At 41.0% G+C, this 27,426-nt stretch overlaps 1 protein-coding gene across 1 annotated transcript in view; it reads right to left on the bottom strand.

Annotated features, from left to right (window-relative positions):
• TBX15 (T-box transcription factor 15) overlaps nucleotides 1-27,426 on the bottom strand; it is a 122,225-nt gene that overhangs the window by 25,257 nt on the left and 69,542 nt on the right. The window contains exons 2-6 of the mRNA XM_068966336.1: nucleotides 24,615-24,828; nucleotides 18,950-19,051; nucleotides 17,108-17,279; nucleotides 15,881-16,048; nucleotides 3,351-3,415 (exon numbers count right to left, since the gene is read on the bottom strand). Of these exons, the coding sequence (XP_068822437.1) occupies nucleotides 3,351-3,415; nucleotides 15,881-16,048; nucleotides 17,108-17,279; nucleotides 18,950-19,051; nucleotides 24,615-24,828 (721 nt within the window). The remainder of the gene's footprint in view (nucleotides 1-3,350; nucleotides 3,416-15,880; nucleotides 16,049-17,107; nucleotides 17,280-18,949; nucleotides 19,052-24,614; nucleotides 24,829-27,426) is intronic.

The raw sequence follows: 27,426 nt of genomic DNA, 5'->3' as shown, positions 1-27,426 counted from the left end.
GGCACCCAAAGGTAAATAAATAAGAATGGGAAATAAGTGTCTTCACAAGAGCTGCCTCAAGTTCTTCTCAACCCTCAGAGGACACGGCTGTCACCCTAGCCACGCTCTGCCACCCCAGCACTGTAGTGAGAGGTTTATGAGCCTACGGAGACTCATGAGAGGCTTTTTAAGAGAGTGCAGTGGCAGCTGCGTCTTCCCATCTTTCCTCTCACACTCCCCTCTGGAACCTCAGGATCACACTGGGATTGATGGAGATCGACAAACCTGAACGTGTTTTGGTTTGAGGTCTGGCAATTTCTGTAATTCCAAAGTATTCCACAAATGTTTTGTGTTCTACAAAACCAAAAAACACTGGCCAAGGACTTTCCCTTCTAATTTTTAAGCCCATGTGTCTTTAAAGGAAATGTAATCCATATGTTTCGGGTACATTTCTATGCAACTCATCAAACCATGCACGTCTGTATGAGTCATCTGATGTCTAAAATTCATGGGGAAAATCATAGATTCTTAAGAACTCTGTTAGCACAAGAAAGGCCATCAATGAGCCACTGATTAGAAGGTGATGAACTAACTGGATTCTGGTGTTGGCATAGACCACCAGTTCCTGGAGATTTATAAATAATCCTCTATATCCTCACCCATCAATTTTCCCATCTGCCAAATGGTGTTAATAATTCTTGCTGTCATCCTGCAGGCAGCCAGTAAGAATTAAAGTGTGGTTAACAGGCAATTTTGAGCTTCTTAAAGAGAAAATACAGGGACTCCTGTATTTGTCCCAACAAGTTTATTTTAGTCTAGCTTCCCAGAGAGCTGGAGGATAAGAATGGCTTCTACCTTCGCTAATTCATCCCAGTCCCTTCATGACACAGATGACTTCACTTTCATCATATCAGTTTCAGTTGCTAGGGATGTTCAGCTTGACCTCCTGTCCTCTACTAGGGACCTCTTATTTACAGGAATATGGGGAGTAAACAAGGCTTTCTTTAGTGGCTCAGTCAGTAAAGAATCTGCCTGCAATGCAGGAGAGAAGGGTCCAATCCCTGGGTTATGAAGATCCTCTGGAGAGGGGGCGTGGCAGCCCACTCCAGGATTCTTGCCTGGAGAATCCCATGGACTGAGGAGCCTAATGGGCTGCAGTCCATAGGGTCACAAAGAGTTGGACATGACTGAAGTGACTGAGCACATGCGTGCACGCACACACACACACAGAGGACATAAACAACAAAGTCGTGGTGAATAATCTGCATAGACAGCCAGAGAATGCTGGTTGATTTATTTAGGAAAGGGAAAGTTCTGGCTACTTGAGTAGGATCTTTAAGTAGAAGAATGATTTTTAGAGAAAGAGCTCTATTCTCCATATCTGTTGAATATAAAATAAGCAAGATTTTACTGCTAGCATGATAAAGCTTGAAGTGCACAGACTTTGATGTGAAGTGGACTTGGGTTATCTTCCCTACTCCCAGATTTACTGTGTGACATTAGAAAAGCTGCTTAAGCTCTCTGAGCCTGTTTCCTTATTGGTGACAAACATTTTGCCTTAAAGATTAGAAAGAATGTAAGTAAAAAGTCTGGAACACAATAGTGTTCAATAACAGATAACTTCTATAATTACTGATATTACTGAAAACAGCATGCAGGTTTTAATAAGACATAATAAAGAATTTCCATGCTATCAGAAATTAATGAATAAGACACTGACATGGGCAAATGAGGATCTCTAGTTCTATTTTCCTGGCATTCTTACAAAGAAGAACAGTCTATCACTCAGGACAGACATTTTAAGCAGTAAATGGCACCCCACTCCAGTACTCTTGCCTGGAAAATCCCATGGATGGGGGAGCCTGGTGGGCTGTAGTCCATGGGGTCACTAAGAGTCGGACACGACTGAGCGACTTCACTTTCACTTTTCACTTTCATGCACTGGAGAAGGAAATGGCAACCCAGTGTTCTTGCCTGGAGAATCCCAGGGATGGCGGAACCTGGTGGGCTGCTGTTTATGGGGTCGCACAGAGTCAGACACGACAGAAGCGACTTAGCAGCAGCAGCAGCAAGCAGTAAGATATTCACCAGCCTTAAGGCAGACACAGGCCATGGCCAAATGATGTGTCAAGGTCCTTTCTAGCCTAGTGAGGAGACAGGAGAACCTCAGGACTTGAACTGAGCTGTTATCACAATTTTCTAACCAGAGATATATGCTTTAAGACACAAGGTCTTAATCTCAAGATTAAAGTGTGCCTCCAATTCCCAGTGCAAGCTCCAATCCTGGTCAATACACCCTCTCTATTCTAATTTTCTCTTCTAAGTCATGCCTCTGAAAAACAAGGAATCCAATGGGAAGACAAAACAGAGGGAAAAAGGAGAAAAAAGGAAAGCATTCTTTGGAATGCCAAGAAGAAAATAAACATGAAATGCTGCTGAAGATACAAAAGGAAAGAAAGTAACTGGATACCTAAAGTCACTAGGATTGGTCTCTGGAGACAGACGGTGATGTCTAGAGCAGAAATTCTTAACTTTTTGGTCACAGATATTTTTTGAAAATTTGAAGAAAGCTATGGACCTCTCCCTAGAAAAATGCACACCTGGTCATTCACTCACAACTTTCCTTTCACTATCTGATAACTTAAAGAACCCCTGAAATGTGCATGGACCCCAAGTAAACACCTTAAACACCATAGAGGCTTCTTTATGAAAAGCCAGCTTCTATTTTGAGCTCCTCTTCACTAACAAGGTTCTCAATAAGCCCAGAAGGCAGAGCCCCCAAACGGAGGCAACAGGAAACATCTTACAAGCCTGTTCTTGACTTGGCCATTGGGCATGGAATAGAAACCATTCTTCATTAGCTACATTTTGAAAACAAAGGCCTTTGTCTTATCTTAAAGAGTCATTAACAGGAAGGCATTTTCCTTAGGCTATTCCACTACCTGGGCTTCCCAGGTTGCACTAGTGGGAGACACAGTTGCACAGCCACCTGCCAAAGCAGGAGATGCAGGAGACAGGAGTCCAGTCCCTGGATGGAGAAGATCCCCTGGAGGAGAGCGTAGCGACTCACTCTAGTATTCTTTCCTGGAGAATCTCATGGACAGAGGAGCATGGCTACAGAGGGCTACAGTCTGTGAGGTCATAGTCAGACCCAACTGAGCACAAGCACAAATCACAAACAAAGAACTGAACAATTCAATCTTTGGGAGGCAGCTTTTTGATTCCTGAACAACTACCCATTTCTCTTGGCCTGCATCTGTCTAGCATGCAAATGTTCTCCAAAAAGCAGGAGCCAGAGCCACCAATGGGGCATGGGGAAAATAATGCCATATAGAAAAGAAAGGTCAGTGAGTCATGTCCAATTTGCTCACCTGTTTCTTCCAGAATCTCTGAATCCTTTGGCAAAAGGGTTTCGGTCAATTTTTAATCTGGTGATCTGGAAAACAAACAAAAAAAGGATGAATTGTATTTGTATTAACTGATTTCTTTTTTCGTTGCTCCTAGAAAGTTAACAAAAATCACCCAGTGAACAACAGCTGTTATTTTTATTTAACTTCCTTTTATTTTGAGATTTAGATTGAAGTTGACATAGGACTTGGGCCTGGCACACAGATGTCTGACCCACCTGACCCACTTCTTCCTAAAAACCAAGGTCTTCCCAGTATGTGACTCTGTAAACTCTCTTCTGCTCACCTTCCTTGCCCCCAAATGGTGATAAATCATTTGTCCAGACAAACAAAGGTATCCAAATGGAAAACCGGACAATGGTCAGATACAAGACACACAGGAAGTACCTGAAAAGTGCTTGTTGAATGAATGAATAAATGAATGAGTGAGCAAGTGAGTGAAGAATGAATGAATGGATTCAGTCAATCCAATCAGGTGCAATTAGACCACCAGACAACCTGCCTCAGCCTGACAGAACCAAATAATTGCCGGCATTTCCCGTTTCACTTAAGTTGTGCCTTTTTTGCCTTTGTGTATTGCTCATCTGATATGACCTAAAATGATCTTGTAGACAACACAAAAAAGTAGCTAGACTTTTATCAAGACTGCACCCAAAGAAAAATCTAGAAATGGGGGACGGGATGAGGCAGGATGCAGGGCATCTCACCCAGTCTCTTAAGTCCCGTAACTTAATCAAAAGAAACAAAGAGGCAGCTTCATAAGGCTGAGCAAATCCAGTGCAAACAGTTGTAACCCAAGTTGGATGGGTCTTTAGGAGTCATCCGGTTCAACCACCACTCAGCACAAGATTCCCCCTCAACTGCATTCTATCCACATCCGCTCCCATTCTGCTTCAGTATATATTACCCTATTGCCTTCAGACCAGAACAGGCCTGACCAACAAATTCCATCTGCGCTCTTGTGTTTCTGCCTTTAACCTTTGTCATGGGAGGCATTTTGATATCTTCTCTCTGAACTGGATGGTAATGACTCACTATGTTCAAACAACAGAGACTTAGAGGTGGGGCCTAGGAAGCTCAGGAAAGGAGGAAAGTCATCCTCCATGGTAATTCTAGAAATAAGGAAATTTCATTTTTAAGATCATCTTCCCATTTCTTTTTTTGTACCTTTTGAAAATTCATTTATTTTAAAAAATTAAATTTAAAATTCATTCATTTACTTTTTAACTGGAGGATAATTTCTTTACAATGTTGTGTTGGTTTCGGCTTTACAACAACACGAATCAGTCATAATTATATATATATATATCCCCTCCCTCTTGAGCCTCCTGTCCCCCCTCCCATCCCACCCCTCTAGGTGGTCAAAGAATGAATTTGAGTCAGTTGAACTGAGGTGGATGAACCTAGAGCCTGTTATACAGACTGAAGTAAGTCAGAAAGAGAAATACAAATACTGTATTGCACTCATCTCACACGCTAGTAAAGTAATGCTCAAAATTCTCCAAGCCAGGCTTCAGCAATATGTGAACTGTGAACTTCCTGATGTTCAAGCTGGTTTTAGAAAAGGCAGAGGAACCAGAGATCAAATTGCCAACATCCGCTGGCTCATGGTAAAAGCAAGAGAGTTCCAGGAAAACATCTATTTCTGCTTTATTGACTATGCCAAAGCCTTTGACTGTGTGGATCACAATAAACTGTGGAAATGCTGAAAGAGATGGCAATACCAGACCACCTGACCTGCCTCTTGAGAAATCTGTATGCAGGTCAGGAAGCAACAGTTAGAACTGGACATGGAACAACAGACTGCTTCCAAATAGAGAAAGGAGTATGTCAAGGCTGTATATCGTCACCCTGCTTATTTAACTTCTATGCAGAGTACATTATGAGAAACGCTCATAATGAAGAAACACAAGCTGGAATCAAGATTGCCGGGAGAAATATCAATAACCTCAGATATGCAGATAACACCACCCTTATGGCAGAAAGTGAAGAGGAACTCAAAAGCCTCTAGATGAAAGTGAAAGAGGAGAGTGAAAAAGTTGGTTTAAAGCTCAACATTCAGAAAATGAAGATCATGGCATCCAGTCCCATCACTTCATGGGAAATAGATGGGGAAATAGTGGAAACAGTGTTAGACTTTATTTTGGGGGCCTCCAAAATCACTGCAGATGGTGATTGCAGCCATGAAATTAAAAGACATTTACTCCTTGGAAGGAAAGTTATGACCAACCTAGACAGCATATTCAAAAGCAGAGATATTACTTTGCCGACTAAGGTCCATCTAGTCAAGGCTATGGTTTTTCCAGTGGTCATGTATGGATGTGAGAGTTGGACTGTGAAGAAGGCTGAGCGCCAAAGAATTGATGCTTTCGAACTGTGGTGTCAGAGAAGACTCTTGAGAGTCCCTTGGACTGCAAAGAGATCCAACCAGTCCATTCTGAAGGAGATCAGCCCTGGGATTTCTTTGGAGGGAATGATGCTAAAGCTGAAACTCCAGTACTTTGCCACCTCATGCGAAGAGTTGACTCATTGGAAAGGACTCTTATGGTGGGAGGGATTGGGGGCAGGAGGAGAAGGGGACGACAGAGGATGAGATGGCTGGATGGCATCACTGACTCGATGGACGTGAGTCTGAGTGAACTCCGGGAGTTGGTGATGGACAGGGAGGCCTGGCGTGCTGCAATTCATGGGGTTGCAAAGAGTCGGACACGACTGAGCGACTGAACTGAACTGAATTGAACTGAATGCATATATATATGAAATCTAGCAAAACAGTATTGCTGAGCCCATCCGTAGGGAAGGAATGGAGATGCAGACATAGGGAACAGACTTAGGGACATCTTCCCATTTCTGATCACAGCAGAACTTACCACTAGGACGTCTAAATAGTGTTTCTTACATTGCATGTCTTTCTAGGTCCCTCTTCTGTCTCCCTTTGTCACAACAGAATTTCCTAAAGTCACAGTCTGAAGGTCTTTAAAATACAATGTGAGATTCTGAAAAAGAGATTCTGCCTTGAAAGTACCAAAGTTTATTTTTTCCCCCTAAACATTCCTTGCTTAAGAGTGGCACACTAATAACATAGCACTAATAATGAAGCAAAAGCAATTTTACATCTATTTTATAGACCAGAGCAAGAGCCCGAAGCTTTGGCTTTCTAAAGTCTAGTGTCTGCCCTATGAATACTGTATTGACTTTTAAGACTGTCACTGCTTTTCTGTTTTTGACTTAAAATCAGTTTTCCTCCTCCATAATCCATAGCAATAAACCACACACCATATTTTCTTTTCAAGTTGGAGTTATAATATTTTATTTTCTCTTTCAAGTTGGCTTATCCTGTCTGACTCATTTATGATAGCAGCTTGTGATATACGATTGCACTGCTGTGTTTTGGGGCACAGACCCCTGTAAATGTAATGATGTTCTATTTAATGGGCCTGGGAGAAATGGATGAAAACTTGTTTCCCACAGTTCCCTGTATTTCAGGCCAAGGAGTCTGCATGGAGATTTAATAGACAAATACCACCAAATGTTAAGAAACACAACACTTTTCCACGTGTTTCAAAGTTTTCAATGTGGGGTTTAGAGAGTTTTATGAAGAGGGTGATGGTGCTACGCCTTATTCATTTATTATCAAGGGTTTTCCAGGTGGTGCAGTGGTAAAGAATCCGCTTGCCAATGCAGGAGATGCAAGAGACACAGGTTTGATCCCTGGGTCAGGAAGAGATCCTCTGGAGAAGGAAATGGCAACCCACTCCAGTGTTATTGCCTGGGAAATCCCATGGACAGAGGAGTCTGATGGGCTACAGTCCATGGGGCTGCAAAGAATCAGACACGAGTGAGCAAACACATTGCATTACATTTGTGTGCAAAGCCATGTGACGGGTTGCAATTGCAGAGTGGTGGACAGTCAGTACTGTGTGTCATCTGTGCCTTCTCCAATAAAGCTTATAATCAAGGAGAAAAAAGAAGATAGATATATATATATATTAATAATTACAGCATAAAACAAAAAGTTATAAGGTTTTGAATAAAGGCAAAGTGCCATAAGAACTTAGAGGAAGTAATAATTGCTTCATGCTAGCTGAAGGGCTCCCAGGTTTTACCTTAGAGGAAGCATGTAAGCCAAGCTGGGAAGGATGCATAGGATTTTAATGAAATCTGCAAAAAGGGGAGAAAGGCACAAGGGAAGCATTTAAGAAGAAAGCTCTTACGTAAGTCATACAATTGAAGGGGGAAAGAATGAAGCATTTGTTTGGCTGCATTGGTCTCAGTTGCATCACGCGGGATCTTTGTTGCGGTGTGCGGACTTTCTAGTTGTTGCACTTAGACCTAGTTGCTCTGTGACATGTGGGATCATAGTTCCTTGACTGGGAGCCGAACTTACATCCCCTGCACTGGAAGGCAGATTCTCAACCAGCAGACCACCAGAGAAGTTCCAGAATGAAACATTTTTAAGAAACACTGAAGAGTCTGATGTAACCAGAGCACAAGGTACAAGAAGAGAAGTGTGAGAGAGAAAACTGAGAGGTTGACCTCAGGCCACGTCATGAAAAGCCTTTACTACCCTGCAGACATTTAGTTACCCTGTAGGCAGAAGAGAGCAATACTAGCTATCCACACTAAATTATGACCCCGATTAATGCTTATGCCAACAACTTTGGCTATGCCTACAAATACCAAGGGTGATGTGTTTCTCATGTGGTTCCGAAGTAAAGAATCCACCTCCCAACTCAGGAGATGTGGGTTCTGTCCCTGGTTGGGAAGATCCCCTAGGGGAGGAAATGGCAACCCACTCCAGTATTCTTGTCTGGAGAATCCCATGGACAAAGGAGCTTGATGGGGTCGCAAAAATTCAGACACGACTGAGCACGCACACACACACACAAATATCAAGGGTAACGTGGACAGTATTTTGGAGGAGTAAATCAATGTATTCACAACATCGATAATCCCATAGTTCCCATATCAAGAGCCACCTGGTAGATTCAGTATAGTGGATGCTAAGTCGCTTCAGTTGTGTCTGACTCTGTGACCCTATGGACCATAGCCCACCAGGCTTCTCTGTCTATGGGATTCTCCAGGCAAGAGTACTGGAGTAAGTTGCCATTTCCTTCTCCAGATTCAGCACAGAAAGGGAGGTAAATGACAGCTTGCTGACCTACAGAAGGAAAGATGTGGCATGAGATGAATTTTCATCAGGTAGAAAAAGAAGTAAAAAAATCCTCCCTTTCTACTCCAGTGGGACATGAGAAAAGAGGTGACGGACAAAAGAAAAGCAAGTAGTTATGTTTACATGCGCTTTTGCTCTCTACTCAATCTAAAATCCAGGGGCAGGGTTGGGGAGACTCAGAGGCACACTGGCAGGTCACACATGGGTTGGCTGCACTAGCACAGACACAGCAGGAAGAGGCCTGAGTTAGGATTCCCGAGCCTTCCATGGCCCTTCTACAGCGGGTCAGGGACCCAGAGGAGAAGGCAGGGTGACCTCGACACAGAGGTGCTGCGGTCCAGGCAAGAGCCAGAGGACCTAGATGAAACCTGAGGTGGAGCCGAGCTATCTAGGGAAGTCCGGGAGGTCTGACCGAGGCAGGAACACAAAAGTGCAAGTTGAACGGTCTCCTGTTGGTAGGGCATATCAACACAAGGAACCCAAGGACCAGCCCAGACCTGCCCCAGGCCACACCCCTAGCAGAGGCAAGTGAGGACCAGAGGACCGCACAGGGGCCCCCAAGCAACCACAAAGAGGACTCATAAACCCCACTGCACCCATCCCTGCCCACGCACTGTACATCTGAAGTAGCAGGGGAGGCTCGTTTGAGTACTTCAATATCAGCTGTACCCTTAATGTTATTTACTTACTATGATCACATAGGACTGTCAACCTCTGCCTCCCCATCTTAGTTAGACCAGGTCACTGTTGTCTTTTGACTAAACTACTCTAAATACCCTTCAAACTAATCTCTCCTCTTCCACTCTTGTGTGCTAAGTCACCTCAGTCATGTCTGACTCTTTGCAACCCTATGGACTGTAGCCTGCTAGGCTTCTCTGTGCATGGGAATTCCCTAGGCAAAAATACTGGAGTGGGTTGCCATGCTCTCCTCCAGGGGATCTTCCTGACCTAGGGACTGAACCTGTGTCTCTTATGTCCCTGTCCAATCTCTTCTCTTCACTCAGCAACCAAAGTGATCTTTGTTAACATATAGTCAGACCATGTCATTCTTTCAGTGCTTACCACTGGACTCAGAATTCAATCCAAGCTCTGCCTGGCCTTGCAGGGTCAGCATGCCCTGGCTCCTGCCTGCCTCTCCATCCCTCCCCACCCTCCCCTAACTCTGGTCCACAGGCTCTAGGCAAACTGAGCTGCTCTCAGAGTTAGAATGGGTCAAGCTCTTTCCCTGCTCAGACCCCTCACATTCATTCTGTGCTGTGCTTAGTCATTCCAGTTGTGTCCAACTCTTTGCAACCCCATGGACTACAGCCCACCAGGCTACTGTCCATGGGATTCTCCAGGCAAGAATACTGGAGTGGATTGCCACTCCTTTCTCCAGGGGATCTTCCCAACCCAGGAACTGTACCCGGGTTTCCCTCATTTCAGGCAGATTCCTTACCATCTGAGCCACCAGGGAAACCCATTCTACCCCCAGACTAAAATGTTTTCTTCTCTACTCTTCATATAACTGACTCCTCATCCTAAGTCTCAGTTCAAATCTTAACCTCCTGAGAGAAGTCTTCCTTGATTACCCCTCCAAAATAGGGTACTTCTGCCACTCTCTTAACTATACTCTCTTTATTTTTTTCAAAATTATATATAATTTATTTGGGGGTTTTTCCACATAAATCAATTATTTAAAAGGGATAATGAAGAATTGATAAATTCTCTTATATTTTTGCTCATAGCTAGTTTATCTCCCATCTATTGTAGTGGTAAGTCAAAATTTGCACTTAGCCTAACATTATAATATGCATGTTACAATTAAATAAAGTGGAATTTATTTTCAACAATATTAAAGATATATTTTATTATTTACAACAGCATCCATAAAGATTTGGGAGGAAAATATATATCTATATTATAGATAGATATATGTAAATATAGATGTGGGTTCAATCCCTGGTTGGGAAGATCCCCTGGAGGAGGAACTGGCAACCCACTCCAGTATTCTTGCCTGGATAATCCCATGGACAGAGGAGCCTGGCGGTCTATAGTCCACAGGGTCGCAAAGAGTCAGACATGATTGAGCATGCATACAGCCACAGCCAGCCAAGATGACGTGCTATTTGTGTTCAATGAATGCACAGAGTGAGAGAGTGAATGAATTTCATTCATTGGTGAAACAGAAATCACCAGTCCCAAAGCCATAATAAACCTTAGAGAATATAGACCAAACAACTCCCCCAATCCTATTTGCTTTCACTATAGGGATTACAGACAAAAATCTTAAATGCCTTTCCCGTCAGAACAAGGTCTATTAGTAACTTCCGTTGTAACTAAAGCTATTCTACAGCAGTTGTGTTCAAACTTGGTCCAATGATAATGAGGCCACGTGGAAAATACAGAGGTTATGGAAGCATTTTTCTTCACTGATTTTCTTTCCATAACCTTATACTGATTTGTGTAGTCTGAGTTATTGAAGACAATGGCACATAAGGGGGTGGTTATGGCTTGCCACTACTCATTTTAATCATTTTCCCTCACTGTTTTGCCTAGTAACATAGATGCAGTTAATAAATCAGGTATACCTCACCATGCACAGTGCAGACATAAAGAGCACAACCTACAATGAAAATCTGAATATCCTCAGTGTAATTTCACCAGACCAAGGCTCAAAGGGACTTCCCTCATTAACATACTCTTATTCTTATTTTTTTACCAGATTGCTTGAAAAGTATTCCATCAGGATAAAAAATTTTAATCCAATGTAAACAAAAATTCTATACTAATTTGATTGCAAAGTTAAGGCAAAACTGGCTCAGTAGTTCAGGGTATAATGAGTGGCTCAGAAATCCTATTGGATTTGCTTACACAAACCTGGCCTGGCTGTGGTTTCAGACTTCCCATTCAGTTCATGTAGCCAATTCTCATCAAGAAATAAGACTGTGTGACCTGAGGAAGACAGGGCTGTGCCATTTTGAAATCTAGTTTCCTATTTGGAGGAAAAAAAAAACAAAAATCAAGGTTCAGCAGTCTTTTTCCCCTAGAGAGGACAAAGACTCTGCAGTGGAAATTTCCTGTTAATTCCATGAGGACATATATTGGCATCAGCTTCTTCCAAGAAAAAGCATTAAGGGTAGAATCACCTTTATTCCTACTTCTACCCCCTTGTCCTCCTTGATGAGAGTCTGGGCATCGTGTACTTTCCTCTCTGCCATGGGCCTGCCAAGGTGGCACTCCAAGAGCAAATAACAGCAATAATAACTTCAGTATGTTAGCAGCCCTGGGAGTCTATGTGTCAGTCAGCAAGGGTCAGTAGAGAGAATGGGCAAGAAAAGCATCAATTATTTCATGAAAATAGAAAGTCTTTCTTCACATGCCACTCCTATTTATATGCAAAGAAGCAGAATCACAGATACATCAGGAACCTGGAAGTAGAGGTATATTGGCTAATTAACCATTCAGTCATGTTCTAAGCATGTAGTCAGTGCTGCATGGACTATAAATAGCTTAGAATTATGGAGATGGAAGAGTCTTTCCTTCTAATTAGTGGTTTCAGTTTCAGGGCATCCCCAGTGGCACAGTCGGTAAAGAATCTGCCTGCAATGCAGGAGACATGGGTTTGATCCCTGGGCTGGGAAGATACCCTGGAGGAAAAAATGGCAACCCACTCCAGCATTCTTGCCTGGGTAATCCATGGCCAGAGGAGTCTGGCGGGCTACAGTCCATGGGGTTGCAGGAGTCGGAAGTGACTTAGTGACTAAACCACCACCACCATGGAGATGGAAGGGTCCTTCCTCCTAATTAGTGGTTTCAGGGCTTCAAAATGTCACAGGCTAATTCTAAATCCTCCCCTTCCACCATGTGAAAGATCAATATTGATATTGCAATTTTTTATTCTACCAAATAAACAGAATTAATAGCTCCCCACTATCTCTTCCTGCCTATTTCTTAAAATAAATGACATTTTAATAACACATTGAAGCCTCAAAAGACAGAATAACTTGCTCAAAGTGACACAGGAAGCTAGTGGAAAATTTAGGACTAAAATCCAGGTCTCCAAATGTCTAGCCCATTGCTGTATGTGGAACAACGTACTGCCTTTTAGGAAGGCTGGACAACAATTCACTTCAATTCCATCCCCTCTACTGTCCTTCCTGCTGTGTGCTCCTCCAGACAAGTCCCTGAGAACAATGAGAATCTATCCCTGACTCTTTCCTCTTTCCTTACTCCTAGCCCTCCTTAACCCTTCCCTTAAAAAAAAATATGAAGTAAACAATTTTGCTTTAAGATATTATTTGTTCTCAATCTAGAAGGCTGAGGAAATAAAAACACAGTAATTACTGAATGCAGCTCACAAAAGAGAACAGTTTATGCTACCCGGCATCTTCATGACAAGTTTGAAAATTATTGGTACATAACAGATCTGCCTTACAGGATGCAGCCCTCTAGATCCCTGGGGGAGAGACCCAAGGTTAGTTTGCTTTATTAGAAGGCACTGTGTTATATTAAATCATATCTACACAGCCAAAGGGAATGTTAAACAATCATGCTTATTGATTTATCCAGGGAATGGAGGCTTGTTAAACAGGCAAAAGCTGTTATATGGATTTTAAAATGGGTGGAATTGAGTATGACTCATCTATTTTGAATGTCAGCACATCATGAATTCACCAACGTGACATGAGAACAGAGAGATCAAAGTAGTTACCTATTGAATATAATTCCTTTGAGAGCCCATGTACCTCCTCCAGTCCCCAAGAATCCTTTTTCCTTAATAAGAAATTTATTCTTTAAAATTGCCTCTATTCACCCATTATCTTTCATGCCTGTGCAGACCCAGGCATTTAGCAATATAGGCTGACTACTATTAATTAGATGCCAGGTTTATGTCAGTGATAATGCATGTCCCCTCATCTAGTCCTAGTAAGGTCAGGACACTTTCAGGCCAGGAAACACAACATGAGAGGAAAACACAAATTGTGTGACCTTGCTCAGGGTCACACAATTTGCCAATAAAAAGGTAGAAACCAAACAGATAGGTCTACTACCAAATCCCATGGTCTTAGTCATAGCATCCCACCCCTCCCAAACTACCATTGCCTCTATTCAAGTCCATATGTGGGCTACCCTGGTGCCTCAGTTGGTAAAGAATCTGCCTGCAATATAGGAAACTCAGGTTTGATTCCTGGGTTGGGGAAATCCCCTGGAGAAGGGAATGGCTACCCATTCCAGTATTCTGACCTGGAGAATTCCATGGACAGAGGAGCGAGGCAGGCTACAGTCCATGGGGTCACAAAGAGTCAGAAACAACTGAGCAAATTTCACTTTCTCTTTCAAGTCCAGATATAGGCAAAATATTTATATGAGTAGAATGTACTCAGATGGTGGAACAGTGTCTATGAAATGCAAAGGAACTGAAAGAGATTTCATGTTCATGCTTGGTCTGCTTTCATTGTCTAGTGAGTTGTAGAGTTTTAGCTTTAGCTTGGGTTACAGTACTGACTCTCCTGGCCTCTAGAATGGACCTCAGTGAGGCAGTGGAATGGTCATTCAACAGTGTTCTACTTTGCTCTACAGGCTACATTCTAGAGTCATATTTATTGCCACGTCTCTCCACCTGTATGAGAAAGTAATGACTAAAATGGTGGCTGGTGTAGTCTTGGAAAAAGTTCAATTATTCAAAGAACTTATATTTCCCCTCTTCTGTAATACAATTAATCCCAAAGTCCCAACTGCTCCAAAAGTCATGTTGATCCTGCTGCTCTATCTTGTATCAGAGCTTAAGAAATCTTGATTATTAAAGTTTTTTTGTAAGAACCTTCCATGGCCTCGGCAATTTTACTATCTGAGGGCTTTGAGAGAGTTTAAACAATTTTAAATAGAGCCCATTGCAAACTAAAGCTCTTCTTCTACTTGAGATCAAATGCAGCATCTAAGAGGAAAGTCTGAAGTTGGGAACAATTTACAGCTGCTGAGCAAGTGCAACAACCATATAGCACTTAACCTTTGTCCGACTAAGGGATTATTGTATGTCAAATTCCCCTAAGATAAAAAGTATCCAAGGAATCTCACCAGGATGTACTATGAAAGGTAGAAAAAGTTTCTATATGAACTGAAGATTGTGTAACATACCTTCACCTCCCTGGCACATAGTAAGCCCTCAATAAATATTTAGGAAATGAAGCTTTCCTGTTTCTTTCTTTGTTAGAGCACAGTGCCCAATATAAAAGGTATTGAGTTCTATAGTATAAGTCCATTTTGCTCCAAGCAGGCCCAAAACAAAAGTATGCAGAGTTTCAAGTAAAATAAACAAGCAAAAACTCTTTGTTTTGGAAAAGAGTTCACTGCAGGATCCTATTAATTAGACAATTTACCAAAATGTGAAATACAATCTAACTTACAAAATGAGATTCATATGTAACTTTTAGAGAACTGCATAAAGTGAGAAAACTTGTAAATCCATCAAGTCATTCTCTTCCAAAAAAAAAAAAAAGCATGTTTTTTAGAAATGCCCACAGTAATCCTAGACTTGGCCTCTCTCTTCCTCTCCCCCACCAACTAGCTAATTTCTATGTGTCTCTCAACAACAGAAAAAGCTTCAGTTCTTCCAGGAAAACTTCCCTCATTTCCCACACCAAAGAAAAAAACAAAAACAAAAAACACCCTGTCCACATCTCTGTTATTCCACTGTATTATCATTATGTATTTATGTGTCTTTCACTCAACTTAAACTCTTCTTTGCTTAGGGAGAAATGAGATTAAGAAATGAGTCTTAATCTGCTAAGCTTAGACTATTATAAGTTCTCAATAAATATTAACAGAATGAATGAATATATTACTGACATCAAATCATACAGATCTTAGGGTGTGGTTGGTGAGCACAAGCCAACTTCGTCTGAAAGTATAAATGGAAGTGGTGAGTCTGACATAGAGTCTGAGAGGCTTGATGACTTTGATGTAGCCTGATGGAGGGCTCCACGGAGAGGATAAAAGGGAAAGAATGAATCAAACCTCAAGAATTTCAAGTGATGAGGAACATTTGCCAGGATGTAGTAGAGAGCATGAAACATGGGTACAAGTACAGAGAGACCTGAAAATGACTTAGGTTTGGTCCTCTTGGTCAAAGATCTTGTCTCTGATCTAAATCTAGACTCTGACAGCTGCTACCAGGCATTATCACCTTGTCATCACCAGTGCTGTCTGTGCGCCACCAGCCTGGCGGCTCTCTCTCCAGCATTTCAGTGCCATGGAGAAGGACTAAGCAGTTCTTACAAAAGGATGAATAAACTCCATGAAAGGCAGCTGCAGCAGGCAACTCTTAAAGGCAGCCTCTTACCTGCTGGTTCTGATAGGCTGTGACGGTAGTGAACACGGTCTCGGGAAAGTTGAATGTCTTCACTCCATCCCCAACAGGGACGGGTTTGGTGGGTGAAAGGTCACTGCTGAAATCCTTGCGAATCACGTGTACTCGAGGCTGGTATTTGTGCATAGAGTGAAGAATGATCTGAAATGAGAAGGGGAAACATTACTCCAGGGTTGCCTCTAAGATCCCTACATCTTTTCTAGTTCTTATGCAAACAAATTACAGGATAAAAGCATTATAGGAAGACACAGATTGGAGGTGAGACGTACAGGAAACTGGAAATCAGTGTACTTGCCCATGACTGGAAGGACTAAGTGACTGGAGCATCACATCACATAGAACCCTGTAGCAGAGCATCTCAATCATAGGCGGTGAGTGCAATGTGTCTTCTTCATCCGGATAAATACTGAGTGAATTGGTTCTGATACCAGTAGACTCCACTCCACTAAAAGGTCTCAGAACCCCTGCTGTGTGACTGATGTTCCCTCTGGCTTCACATTTTCAGCATGGGCTCATCTGTCTTTAAATTTTAGAAGCCATTATTTGAACTTTGCTATTGATTTTATGGATATTCTCTCTTCCTCAGAAAGTTACCATTTCCCTAAAGACAGGAGCCATGATTTTAGCTTCCTCAGTCTTCATCCATAGCATCCAGGGTGGATTCTGGCATTCAGTGAAAATTCAGTGTGTTAACTGCCAAAATTAAATCAGGTTCGCCAATTATACCTGGCCAGCCTTAAGACCTAGTCTTCTCTGATAAATTCATAAATTTCTTGACCAATCAGCCAGAAATGCCCCTACAACAGTTTCTCTGAGTTTATTGCCCTCAGAGGATAATATGAATTACATGGTATGACTAATAGGAATTATTCTACTAAATGATGTGATTTATTTCAGCATTTTGAGATGCGTCCTGTGTTTCTGTCTGAATTCTCCTGACTTGACAGTGAGTTCCTGGAGCACAAGAACTCTGTCTGATAAACACAGTGTGATACATAACAGATAGTTGCTAAATGTTAGATGTGTAATGAACGTAATTTCACAAGAGGAAAAAAAACTTTTATGCTTGCTTAATTACTTAAAATGACTCAAAACAGCATAGAGATTCTTTTTTACCCATTTGAAACAGCCTGGGACTAGTCAGTTCTAGAGGAAAAGAAGGGAAAGAGGAAGGTAGAGGAGATGGGTTATTTGACTCACATGTCCTTGATCATCCAGTTCATTGTTGGTCAGCTTGAGTTTGTCAAAACTGACCACCTGTCTCATCCAAGTATCTCCAGAAGCTAGAGAATCAGGGTGTATATAAACTCTTGGGGGCACGGGGGAATCAGCATTGCCGGCCACCATCCACTTGGAGCTGTGATACACATATCTGAGACAGAGAGGGAGAGGGGAGAATCCAGAGACAGATGCAGGGGAGGAGCAGACACCCAGGAAACCATCAGGGACGGGGGGGAGGAGACACAAAAGAGAAAAAAAATGGAGGAGGGAGGATTAAACAGAGAATACAAAGGAGCAAAAGGGAAGGGTGGAAAACCAGGGAAAATGAAATAGAGATGGAAATGGGAAACAAGATGGGTGGGGGAGGGCAGAAAAGTGTTGTGGTTAATGATCAAAGCCGCAGCTCTCACAAGGAAAACATTCTCACAGTTCCTTTTCTTTCTTCTTCCTCTTCTTGCCTTGCACCCCTGTGTGCACACAGGCATCCTGAACCCACGTGTTTAGCTATGGAAAAGGTATTTTACTGCAACCTTTCACCTTTCAAATGCAAACCATATAATCCATTGGCCACTTGCTCGGGGTTTGGTTCCTTATTAAAAACATCTTCCGTATTGTCCTATAAAACACAGCCATGTGCAGAGACCCTCCAAGCCTCTCACTTGTTAACCATTTCTTAGCTAAGACTCTGAATTTTGGAGCATTTTGATGAAAACTTAGTTTTGAACATCCACATTATTTTCCCACAAAGTCACTGGAATGAGACTAGGTTAATCAAAGAAAACTAACTGGGAAGTCTTGGTGTTTCTGGGAATGGCTGCACTAAGACAGCAGTCTCCATTTTCACTGAAATGAAGGATGTTTTTAAAGAAAGGAGCATCTCCCCTGCTAAGTGCAACATCAAGACCACTTTTTCTTAACCAGCACTCCCTCTAACATACAAGCAATGAACTTCTCTATTCACCTCTAACTTCCAAATTCATGGGCTTAGGACCAAGTTCTGAAATATCTCAAAAAGGAGCCATGACTCACTGATTTGATTGAGAACTCAGGCGATCAATTAAGCCACAACCTGTTTCTGACAAGAACTATGTGTGAGACACATGGAGACTGTGTTGCCTTTTAATGGCTCTGAAGGAAGGTTATTTAGCAAACTTGTTCATAATCCATATTAATTACCAATAATCTCCCTAAATAGATATTCTTCTGAGGTCTTACTCAGTTCTCCTATTCTTCCCCTTCGTCAACAGGATAATCCACCATGTATATAATTGAATATACTGTACTAATGCACTTCTCTGACCACTTTTCAAAATAAATCATCTCAGCTCACTTAGTATTTCATAAACCAAATCATTCAATACGTTAATCACTTTCAATGTTAACTGAATTAGTTTTAGACTTAAGATCCATTTGATTTTTGCTACCCTGGCATACACTACACAATCCCACTTAAAAAAAAAATTACTTATTTTTGGTTTTTTGGCTCTGCCATGCAGCATGCAGAATCTTAGTTCCCTGACCAGATATGCCCCCTGCAGAGGAAGCTTAGAGTCTGAACCACTGGTCTGCCAGGGAAGTCCCTATATAATCCCAGTCTTTATAGAAATATTAGGAGGATCCAGACCAAACCATTACCTGTTCTGACTCCCTGCCTCTCTCCTGTCTGGTGTTCTGCCACAGGCCATTGGCATATCCTCTATCCTTGTTCCCCATCCAGTACATTGTACGGTGGGAGCACTGTTAAAATGTTTCATCTAATGAGTTTACAGAACATCCTGGGTGCTGGTGATGCCCACAATTCCACATGCCAGTCATCATTACCTGTATCTTTTATTGTCCACAGGTACAATGTCCATTGCTATGTAGTACTGCTGGTGTGGATCCAGGCCAGTGATTTTCACTCTCATGGCAGGAAACATCCTCCTGTGATGGGAAACAAGGCAGGAAGCTCAGCAATCAGAAGGGAAGAAGTAGCGAGAGTAAACACTTGATGAGTCTCTTCTTAATAGGAAGCACATAGAAATCCCATATCCTTTAATTCTCAAAGTTGGCTGTTTTTTTTCACTTTGAAAACTACCACTATCAAATATCCTGAGGATTTATACTGCTGAAATAACACCTCTTCTGAACTTAAATTGAACTGTTTGATTATTCATACACTCAAAGATCTCATACCATACCATGCTTTACATTATTAATCTTTAATGTGAGATAGATGGAGAGACAAGAGATAGATAGATAAAATGCATGTATATACATTTTCTATTAGACTATAACATTCTTCTTCTCTTTTTTCGGCTGCACCATGCAGCTTGCAGGATCTTAGTTCCTCAAACAGGGATTGAATTGGGCCGCCTGCAATGGAAGCATGGAGTCCTAACCACTGAACCGCCATGGAATTCCCTAAAACATCTTTAAATATACTTACACTTTTATACTTAATACACTTGAATAACTTATATTCTTATTCCCTAAGTAGCTTATCACAGTTAATTGCAGTGATCATGAAATACTTTTTGATTGTCTACTTGAAAATGACCACTCTAAAAATAATATCTCAAGAAAAGAAGGAAGGTGCTACCAGTTCTCAAACAAAGGACCACCAACGTGTTTTTGTTTTTTTTTTAATGCATAAAACTGTAGAAAAATTTCTGCAAGTTCTCAGGCTGTCAACGTGTGTGTCAGAGGAAGGACCCTGTGGAATAAGAAGCAAATACCAAATGAATTCTAGTGGCCTCTGGGCAATACCTTGTTTCTACCACAATGGCTTGTTAAACTTGCCAAAGCAAGCAAGGTCAGGATATGGCACTTTACAACTACTCTCATAATTGAAGAGGAGGAGAGGGAGCAGCCCCAAAGAGGTATTGAGTTTCAAGGAGACTAAAATAAAATTTGCCATTCTTCTTTAACCATAAGAAAGAAGAAAAACATCAGGCTATTTTGCATGTCATTCATTTAGGAGCCAAACATAAAAAGTGCTCAGTTTTTTAAAAAATGTGGATTGCCCTGAATGTGCTCTAGGGTACTTGTACACAAAATGCTGCATTAAGTTTAACCATCTGGGGCCAGTTAGTTGAACTGGGCAGAGATCGGTGCTAATGAGGTCAAGGTCACAGGCTTGATCCACATATGGCCTAATTGGCTTTGCTCCATTTCACAGCCATAGACCATACCCTGACCCCAGACAGTCATCTCACAAATGTGCATTGGTTGTTTACATGAGGGGCTTTCTGTGCTAGTCACACACTCTACTGCTCATCAAAAATTACTCAGAAAACAAAAGTCCTCTGGTTATAGGTTGGCAACATCATAATCTTATTTGAGGTTAAAGCACAAGAGTGACCATAGACCTTCAATAGGGGTGGCTGTTTCTTAAATATTTGCAAAGAATAATGTCAGTATTACCAATTCTTCTTTTTCACTTTATAACTTTCAGAAGCTTCTATTGGTATTTCAGTTTGAGATTTTCTTTCTCTACTCTAAAAAGTCTTCTATTTTAGTATTATGGTAAGCTAATGAAATTTTATTGTGGGCTGTTCATAATGACTAAATCTATCATTCACTGTAGGTGAGGCACTTTGATTCACATTAACTCTTTCCAAAAATTTGGGAACCTTGGTATATACATGTACATATAGATCATTAATTCCCTTCTTAGTAACAGTGACTTATGATTGCCCTGTCTATATAAATGTTTGGAGAACATCTTTCTGGGGGTGGAAAATCCTTTCTCTTACTACCTGAGATAAGAAAATGTGGTTTCTGTCAGCCAGCAACAGAGGGCTACACTACACTGAAAGAGATGAATTTATTTCCTGATGACTTCAAGAAAAAGGGTCAGATGGTTTTAAATTCAATACCTGTTTTGTCCAAAACATTTATATGACCTTGAGTGGAGATGCTACCTGTCTTTTTCCAGTTCTTTAGAACTTAAGTTCTGTAATGAATGAGCTGTATGGCTCTGGATAAGTCATTTAAATTCACCATCTATAAAACAAAGGAAAATAACTAAACAATCCTTACAGTGACTTCTTGCTTTCAATTCTATGCTGATATTTGAATTCTCTCATTAAAATCTTACCAAAGTTGCTTTTTCTTTTTGTCAGTATTTTAGCACAGAATATCAAGCAACGTCACAACACCCAAGGAAAAATTAATCTTTCATATTCACAAAATGAGACGAGTTTAGTTTTCATTTTATGCCTAAATTTAGGTCAATTTTTTGACTTCCAAACCCATTAATCCCTACAAACACCTCTGTCCATGGTGCTGACCACGCAGGTTCTGTTGGTGCACTCAAAGTCTGAGGGTTCTGTAGACCACAGTAGTTCTGAATCAACAAGTTTACAGTTTGGAATGTGAAAAGAAGTAGATGGTGACTAAGGTCTGAGAGGGGGAAAAAAGAACAGAGAGGCATACATAACTAATAAAATGGAAACTGAAATTAAAAACTGAAAAGGACACTACACAGAAAGATAAATGAAGTGAAAAGGAAAGAATTAATTTCTGGGATGGGGAGGGAATGAAGAAAATTTACAGAAGAGAAAGACTTCTTTGCATGTTTCTCAGCGGTTCCAGAATTACTCGAGCAGAGTTACTGACAGTAACATTAATAGCTGAAGCACTCCAACACGGAAGCAACAAATACAGTTTCTAAACCTAAACAAAGGGGTATGAATAAAGAACAAACTGTATGTCTGTGCTCAGAATGCCTGGATGTTGTTTAGTCACTGAGTCATGTCTGACTCTTTTGTGACCCGATGGACTGTAGCCCATCATGGCTACATGGCTCCTCTATCCATGGGGTTTCCCAGGCAAGAATACTGGAATGGGCTGCCATTTTCTTCTCCAGGGGATCTTCCCAACCCAGGGAGTAAACCCACATCTCCTGTAAGGGGAGGTGGTTCTTTAGGCAGGTTCTTTAGCACTGAGCCACTGGGGAAGCCCATATACACAGACCAAAGTGAATTTGTGAAGGTAGAGATACAGAAAAGAAAACACTGCAGAATAAATCATGAAATGACGTCACAGGAGAGTTGTCAAGGAAGTGTCTGAATAAACTGAATTCACTGATGTGCAGGGAACAGGGAATGATATCAGGAACAAACGTGATTAAAATACACAGACATAATGGCATCTGGTCCCATCCCTTCATGGGAAACAGATGGGGAAACAGTGGAAACAGTGTCAGACTTTATTTTGGGGGCCTCCAAAATCACTGCAGATGGTGATTGCAGCCATGAAATTAAAAGACACTTACTCCTTGGAAGGAAAGTTATGACCAACCTAGACAGCATATTCAAAAGCAGAGACATTACTTTGCGGACTAAGGTCCATTTAATCAAGGCTATGGTTTTTCCAGTGGTCATGTATGGATGTGAGAGTTGGACTGTGAAGAAAGCTGAGCACCAAAGAATGGATGCTTTTGAACTGTGGTGTTGGAGAAGACTCTGGAGAGTCCCTTGGACTGCAAGGAGATCCAACCAGTCCATTCTGAAGGAGATCAGCCCTGGGATTTCTTTGGAAGGAATGATGCTAAAGCTGAAACTCCAGTACTTTGGCTACCTCATGTGAAGAGTTGACTCACTGGAAAAGACTCTGATGCTGGGAAGGATTGGGGGCAGGAGGAGAAGGGGACGACAGAGGATGAGATGGCTGGATGGCATCACTGACTCGATGGACATGAGTCTGGGTGAACTCTGGGAGTTGGTGATGGAGAGAGAGGCCTGGCATGCTGCGATTTATGGGGTTGCAAAGAGTTGGACATGACTGAGCAACTGAACTGAACTGAACTGAATGTTAACAGTAGTAAGTAAACTGCCCCCAAAAGAAAACTGGAAAATCTGATAGACAATAAAAGTAGTATTTTACCTCTCACCAAACTAATGCCCTTAACAAACACTAAGAAAAAGAATAAAAATATCTTCCTTGAATTGCTGTTTCTGTCCAAGTCATAATATCTCAAAATGTAGAATGAAACTCAAGCAACAAACAAAGATGGCTTTCGAAAGTAATTCTGAATAAACAGCAAAGTCTTACTGTATAGCACAGGGAACTATATTCAAATACCCTGTGATAAACCATAATGGAAAAGAATATTTAAAAGAATGTATATATATGTGTGTGGGGGGGTGCGTGTGTGAATATACTGAATCACTATGCTGTACAGCAGAATTAACACATTGTAAATCAACTATACTTCAATTTTTAAAAAATAATTCTGATAGGTATTTTGAAAGTAATTCTCCTTCAATTACTCAAATTGCTCCTCCAAATAAAGTTTCTTTTTAATGATTTTATTCTCTACTAAAACTTACAGAAGGAAGGGGGTTTACAGGGGAGAATGAAACTGAATAAGACTTCTGGTTCATTTTAAGATCATCTTTTTATAACATCTTAATGAGAGGTTTCTCTAAATGCATATTCAAGTGAACTAGACCCAGTCAAAACATGTTTTTGCTTTAAATGTCCATGGTTCATGAAGACCGTTTATGATCAGTGCGGTGAGCCTTTTTGGTCTCTGAGATGTGAGACTACGTGGATTGACTCTGTAAATATGAAACCAGTATAACTGTTTTAATTTCAATGAACTATTCTTATACACTAAAAAAATTCAGATACACTAAAAATTCTTATACACTAAAAAATTCAAAGGGCAGAATAGACATAAATACTTAGGACAACTGTTTTGGAGCCAAACAGATTTGTGTAGAATTCTGAGCTGTCCTTTACTACCTGTGTGGCCTTAGTCAAGTTAATTAACCTCTTCCAGCTTTTGCATCCTCATCTATATATGGGATTATCATATCCTCCCTCAAAGGACTCCTGTGAAGTTTAAATAATGTAATACATGTTGAATATCTGGCACAAAACAGATACCTAACTCTGAACATATGTAAAAATACCAATAAAGAAGTAGCTTAATTAACGGTGTTTATTTCAAGAGATACTGTGTTTTTAAAACTTTTATCATCCTACATGAATCGTTTTGAAAGTTTTCAGCAGGTCCCATTAAAGTGATAATTTCAAGCCAACAGTAAAACATCAGCAGAGTTCCAAAACTGCACCGAGCCCAAATTTTACCAAAAACAAAATTCTTACAAAAATATCTGGCTGATTTAAATGCCTTAGAAGATGCAAGTCTTTTCTCTTGAAAACACTGGTTGGTGAAGTAACACTAGCTTTGGCGATCTATTATTTGACTGTTAGGTACCATGGATCTCTAGTACTGGCTGGAACACATTTGCAAGCAGAAAATGTTTGTGAGGGTAGAGGCTATTTAGGTTTCAGTGATCCTTGGAGGAAAATAGCAAAATCCAATAAACACAAAAAAAGCATTTTATCAAGATATCCAGATGCTGAAAAGTGAATGGGAGTGGCTTTGGCTTCACCAAGGCCACCTACCACAAATAAATAAAAAGAAAAATAAGCTCCTAAGTTTGTTCTCCTGGTCTTTGAATCTGGCTATTAAAGGAACTGTCCTTACCTGCCTGCTTTGGTGATAATCATCTCAGTTCCAATGTCATGGAACCTCTTCCAGAGGTCAGCACATTGTAGCTCCACCTGAATCTCTTCCATGGAAGACATGGCGGCAGGCACGGGGCCTGCAGCCCCAGGGCCCAGGTCAGCGTGAGTGTCAAAGGAGCAGGAAGTCCGCTCAGTGAGCACCTCGGAGTCGGAACCTGTGCTCTGCTCGGAATCTGCAAAATAAATAATTGAGCCTTAGGTGAGAAACTGCTGACTCCCCCCATGCCCCTGGCCTCAAAAAGATGGAGGCAGGGTGGGGGGCACGATGGGGTGGAGAGAGGGGTAACAAAAGGAGGCTTAAAGCTGGGAAGCTCCAGTGCACAGTACTCAGGGTATTTTTTTTTTTATGGTTTGTTTTTGTGATTTACGATCTTCTTCCAGGTTTCATGTTTCCAACATGACATCTGGCATTTTAGTAAGTTCTAGCAACAGCTGAAGAAAATTGGTCCACAATAGGCAATAGAAAGAGTATGAATGTCACCGTGTTGAAGGGAATAAAACCAAACTGGGGCAACAAAATAATCAAAGGCCAAATTTTAAGAAAGAATCATCATCACAGACTCCAGCTGCAAACCCAGATTAGACTTTTCAACTTGGGGGAAAAGATTCCATGCTAACAGCAATGTATTCTTTAATTCCATATGTCCATCAGTCAGTTACTTTTAAACACAGCAACTTTTCCTCCATTTATATATCCTGGTCATCACAAGTAATGAAAAGCTGTTTGGGATCTTCAGAAACACCTTGTTGTATATTTGAGTAAATGGCTTTCCCTAAAGCCCAATCAGGCCATTTTGGATTTTAAAAAAAACAGTCTGTTGTGAGGCAAGGATGTAAGCATATGGAAAAGGTTACCCCAAGAAGGCGGTTAAAACAAAGGGAATAAATGAGTTTAGGAGACACCTTGATTGGTTTCTGAAGTATGGGTAGAGGGGAGGGCTGATCCAAACAGGAAGGTAGGATTGAGAGCAACCAAATAAAAAGCTGGCATGCTGGGCCAGACGGTCCTTTCCTCCTGCGTCTTCTATTCTCAAAGAAGGGGCAGGGTTGGGGGTGGGGGAGTAGGGAAGATGCAGACAAAAGAGAATGCTAGAGGCAGATCTGTAATTTTTCAGAATTTACTTTTAGAAAAACTGTATCTCCTAATATTTTCCAAACTTGGAGTAGCTAGTAGTTTCCTTATGTCAAATGATACTGCAAACCAAGAACCTATTTCTTCCACTCATCCTTAACATCTAGGATTCTGATTTCTACCCCCTAATTAATTACATACATAAAGAAAGATTAAAAACAACAATGTCTTATTCTGACAACTGGCTTTTCAATGGTGTCAAAGGTCAGGACCTCTTGGGCACCAGTCCTTGACATTAACATGACGGAAGAAGACTGGGACACAATGCCAGACCATCTCGTGGCCATCCTCACTAACTGGAGCAGGTTTCCAGGTCTATGAACAATGCCTCTCATGATACCTTTACTTTTCTTTCCTTCCAGTCCTAAAGTGTTCCTTTCTCAAGCCCAGGCAGCATTCCTAGCAAGAATCTATCACAGCTTTGCAAGCCCATTGGAAGCCAAGTGTCGTTTTTCTCCATCCTCTCCAATTCCTAACCCTCACTGCTGAAGACATTCAGCACACCGCAGAACTGAACCAAGCTCCCAAACAACAGGGAAGCCTCTGCCCATAATCTTTAGTTTATCCACAATCACTGATCCAGTCATCATCTTCATCAAAAACATTAAAAAATTGTATAGCCAGATTTTCCATGTCTAAGCATATCATTTTATACCTTGGACTAAACAGAAGCTAATGTTGGTCTCTTCCAAGTACAGAAAAGTGGAGCTATTCATCTAAGGTGAGAGCTGTAGTTGAGTGACAAATCTCTACCCCTAGCCTGAGTCAGTGTGCCTTTCAGCAGAGCCATGACATCATCACACACTCTCCAAACAATAGTAATCCAACCCCCTGAGGTGTGGATTCCCAAATCCCATTTTGTTTCTGTGATATGCCAAGAGCTCCTTGCTTATCACTAAAATTGTGACTTTTTCAAGATCTTCTCAAAGCAAGATTTTTAAAAAACAGTCTTGTCCTACTTTTGAGAGCAAAGTACTCTGAAATCTCCCTATCATAGCATGCTATGATTGTGAAACAATTGGAAATAAACAACCTAAGTAGAGCCCGGCAAAAATTTTTGACACATGATTTCTCTAGCATGTGTTTAGGAAGGAGGAAAGAAAGGAAAGATACTGCCGCACTAAGTGATCAATTTCTAAAGGTAGCCAAATTGAGGTAGGGATTAGAATGGGAACGGTGGCTGCAGAGTAAAGAAGTGAAAGTCCCTGTTTTTAATTCCTTTCATCATCTGGAATAAAATAGGTATTCAGAATGTAACATTAAATGGACTAATGAATAACCTTGGGTAAATTATTTAGCCACATTGGACCTATTTCTTCATAGTACGATTAGAAGGACTGAACTGAAAACTTTCATAATCTCTTCTACCTCTAGTGGTTTGAAGAATGTAAGAATCCTTCTTAATGCAACTTTCAGGATTAACCCAGGCTACCTCAATTAGAAGCATCATTTTTTTTTTAATTCTACTTCAAAACTTTAGGAAAAAGTCCAAAACACATGTAAATAAGTCAAAAGAGATAAGCTTTTTTAAAGATCATTATACAAATTGCTTAATTGGGACTTTAGTTCTAAGTCCTCAATGGCTGACTATTTCTAATAGACTGTTAGCTGTTCAATGGTTTTTGTTTTTTTTTTTAGA

Source organism: Capricornis sumatraensis, chromosome 2 (assembly GCF_032405125.1).
Source record: "Capricornis sumatraensis isolate serow.1 chromosome 2, serow.2, whole genome shotgun sequence".
NCBI classification, from domain to species: Eukaryota; Metazoa; Chordata; class Mammalia; order Artiodactyla; family Bovidae; genus Capricornis; species Capricornis sumatraensis.
Note: the sequence above shows the minus strand (reverse complement) of the source record. Positions and strands in the feature narration are given on the sequence as shown.